Here is a 3,988-nt window from a genome sequence, read left to right on the forward strand (position 1 = left end):
ATATATATATTATATAGTATAGAACCTTGATTAAATCTTTTAACTAGTCCATATATTATTATACTATATATTATATATGATATATATATATATAGTTAATATATAGTATAGTAGTATATCACCATAGTCTTTCAAACACATTGTGTTTTGTTTTTCCCAAAAATACCATGAAAACTTAAAAAACACCATGGTATCCAAACGCTACCTAAAGAATTCTTCAAGCGCGGACAAATTGCGCTTATTTGCATATACAATGATAAGCGCATATACAATGAAGGGTTGTATCCTGATTACGTAAAAAGTTGTATTCTTATGTCAAAACTGGACGTTAATTTTTGGGTTATGTTTTTCAGTTATTAGGGATTTCATCTTGAGATATTGATCTAACAACGATAAGCATGGCATATTGTCTTGGGTGGTGCTACAGGTACCCAAAAACATGGGACCCTACATGGGACATGTGAGGTGTCGGCTCCATGTCCGATGATGCAATGTTCATGTACTGTTCATGAACAGTGCATCATGGGATAGGGAACCGACACCTCATATGTCCCATGTAGGGTCCCATGTTTTTGGGTCCTGATGTAGGACGCTTAACTAATAATTTTATGGAGGATGCAGACAATCACGAGCTAAATACAGATTTATATGTATTATTGACCTCCGCAAAGAAATGATCATATCTTCCAACCCAGAAGACGGATTCTAACATATTATAGATGTAAATCGTCTATCTCGACGAGACAGAGACAACTAGATTATCAGATTTTTAAAATCTCATCAGTTACACCCAGTTTTGGCTGAAATCTAAAAAGAATCAGCCTGTAGTTTATTTTTAATAATAAAATTGGAGTCTATTTAGATTAGTAAATAAATTCAATTTTAGAGTCAAATTAGATTAGGAAACAAATTCAATTCTGATTCATGATTTGTTTTCTTTATTATAAGAGGTCTTTTTAGGATAGAATTTGATACTTTCTATTTTTTTGTAATTCTAATCTTACTATAAGTCTTATTTGTTTTTCTATATAAGAAGAGTCATGTAACCCCAAAGGGAGGATAATAAATTTTCATCAATAAAATTTCTCTTTTAATATTTTCTTCATGGATTCAAAGTTCTTCGGGGATTCGAAAATCGTTCTTTGTGGATTAAGAGAACACTCATTGGTGGATTCCGAGGTTATCACTTCCGCACTGCGTCAGGTCCCTAAAACATTTTTCTATTGTCTTGTGTATTCAGGGACTATAATGAGCAGTATTGCATCAAGTTGACATTAATGAGAAAAGTGTGCTACATGATGAGGTTGTTTGCATGGTCAAGCTGGAGAATCTTGGGTCAGAAGAATAATGATTTGAGTAATTAGAAAAATTATAATACGTCATGAAGAATGTTTCAAGCTGGCATAGGCTGCTGATTACTTTCAACTTATGCAAATGTACTCTATCCTAATAAAGCTTGCTGGGAGGGCAACAAATCTACGGAAGCGTTCGCAGTTTTATATGCATGAAACGTTCCAACTTGAATCACAAATTAATTGTGGCTAAGTTGAGATCAGAGCAAATGAGGTTTCAATTCCATCTATTATGCATTGAAAATATAATTGTGTGTAAACATTCCCGGTTGCAACCCATAAACCTCAAGAAAGAAAGCTCAAATCCAGACTTTTTAAAGAATCCAAATGCAAACAATGCTCAACCATCATCCTTTATAAACTGAGAACTACACAAGTCACTCTGGAACAGTAGCCATTTTATATACCAAGCCTGGAATTCTACAGAAAATTAAAGGGTTGCCTGACCAAGGAAGAATAACACGAGAAATTCCTGAAGGGAGTAGAGAAAAAAAGAGAACGGCCCTTGGATCACAGTCTCACGCTCCGATACAGCAAACGAAATAGCTTGCAATCTTCTTCCTTGCCTGCAATAAACCAAAAACAAAAACCCGCTCACAAACAATGACGAGGAACATCTTTGGAATCAATATCTAAGATCATGCACCATGTTGGAAAAAAAACCCAAGGCATCCGAATGAGCTGGATCGATATATTCAATTCAGATATCTACCAGCTTCCACCCTGGGTGGACATCAGTTCAAAATGAAAATAGACCTAAACAATGCTAGATAGCCTAGATTCCCTCCCCAGGATTGAATTTTTATATTATTTCTAACATATATCCTTATTAAAGATTATTCAGTGCCAAGGTCAGAAATAAATAATGTAACAGGGAAAACAGGCAGACGATGTGCTAATCCCACATCTTTGCCTGCGTATCACTGATGAATTGCACATCCAAAATCCTACAAGCCAAATTATTCATGAATCTCAATCAAAGGTTGGGTGTGCTCTGACGCGACGAAAACAACAGCACATCAGTTTGAAGGTCGGCAATCTTGCGACTGAACAGAGTTGTTTACCTAAATCATCGACGTATTCAAATCGTAGTTGCCTACCTAAATATGCGTCAGCTCGATCATTGACATACCAAGCTAAAATATCGGAAGAAATACACCAGTCTCTACATAATCAACATAATAAAATTCCCTCCCGTGCAGTTGGCGGCTGTTGGCTCCAACTGAAACCCTCGCAAAATGGTCTTTGATGATCATTATTCTATCGTGAGAGGGGACAATACGCATTCTTCTGTAATCTCTTTAAAAATGAAAATTTGAAAGAGATTGGTAACTTTTTTTACACGATTTCCCAAATCAAAAAAAAATTAAAAAAAACCCACTGTGGCATAATATCTCCGCGCGTGGACAAAAAAGATGAAATATCAGTACACATCGTAACCAAGGAAATTAAATGCGGTCGTGGGTTCGATTCCCGCAGACGCCAATTAAAAAAATCGCATGACTCACCGAGGGAGAATGGGCGGCGGCGGCGGTCTCCGACGAATTCTCACTGAGCTGAGCATAATCATCGCGGCGGCGATCGCGGCCGTCGACGGGCTTCCGATTAGCGAGGAGCTCCTCCTCGTTGCCCAAGCTCGCCCTAAAAAAATCCGACTTGTTCTGCTTTCGGTTCTCCCGAATCTTGGAGAAATCCATGGAGTAATCGGGGACTCCGTTCTTCATGTCCCAGTCTCCGAACGCCGGCACTGACATCCAACCGTTCTGGGCTTCCTGGTTCGTTCAATCACAGCCGTCCGTCAAAAAAAAATCAACAATAAATTATCCAAAATCGAGGGAAAGAAACAAACCAGATCAAATTAAAGAGCTTAAATTTGGTAAAAGGAAAATCATAAATAGTCGCTCTAGCATCCTGAACTTTCAAACAAAAAAAATGTTAGACTAAAGTTTTGATCTTTAAAGAGAAGAAGCCTGAAAATTTTAAAAACAACCAGAAAGGGTCAAATTTGAGGAAAGTTAGATTTAAATAAAAAAAAGGAGCTTAATTTTCGCGAAAACAGCAATATAAACAGTGAAACTACTAGCTTAAACTTTAAAAAGAACTAATTTGTCGTATTTCAAGAAAAGAAGCCCAAATATCAAATAAATTTAGAAAATTTAAAACAAATTCGAGTATTCAAGGATCTACCTGCTTTGAGTCTCCCATGATTTTGATCGCAACCGCAGTGCAAACCCTGCAACGTTAGTGGGTGTTTTTTTTTCCCCCCTGTATAATTCTGTGTATAATTCCAAAGGACAAATTTTCAATTTGAGAATTTAGAGACGTGGGGAAGTGAAGAGAGACGAGCTGAGAAGCGAGCTTAATATATACTGACGCCGCTACTGAAATGCCACAGGCGTTTCTGATAATATCGAAACTACCACTCCGCGATTTTAGCGCGTATAACAGCTAGGCCGCTATGTTCTACGTTATTCTATGCGAGAGTCCGCGTAGAAGGAGATACTCTGGGAGAGTAAAGCTAGCGTACACGTATCCCCCGTCTAAAGCTCACCGCTCGTTTTATCGCGAATACACGTGATTATGATGAAACACAAATTTAATTAGCTTTCTCAAGGAAAAAATTACTCTTGCCTGAA

General features: G+C 37.4%; 1 protein-coding gene across 1 annotated transcript; it reads right to left on the reverse strand.

Annotated features, from left to right (window-relative positions):
* Nucleotides 1–1,645: 1,645 nt before the first annotated feature.
* LOC109827887 lies at nucleotides 1,646–3,683 on the reverse strand. Its single transcript, XM_020394907.1, has 3 exons — nucleotides 3,540–3,683; nucleotides 2,861–3,124; nucleotides 1,646–1,918 (listed from the first exon to the last, which is right to left on the reverse strand). Exons 1-3 carry the CDS (start codon nucleotides 3,555–3,557, stop codon nucleotides 1,871–1,873), a joined length of 330 nt encoding a protein of 109 aa, XP_020250496.1. The 5' UTR covers nucleotides 3,558–3,683; the 3' UTR covers nucleotides 1,646–1,870.
* Between the last annotated feature and the right edge of the window lie 305 nt (nucleotides 3,684–3,988).

Source organism: Asparagus officinalis, unplaced genomic scaffold, assembly GCF_001876935.1.
Source record: "Asparagus officinalis unplaced genomic scaffold, Aspof.V1 AsparagusV1_Un512, whole genome shotgun sequence".
Taxonomy (NCBI): Eukaryota; Viridiplantae; Streptophyta; class Magnoliopsida; order Asparagales; family Asparagaceae; genus Asparagus; species Asparagus officinalis.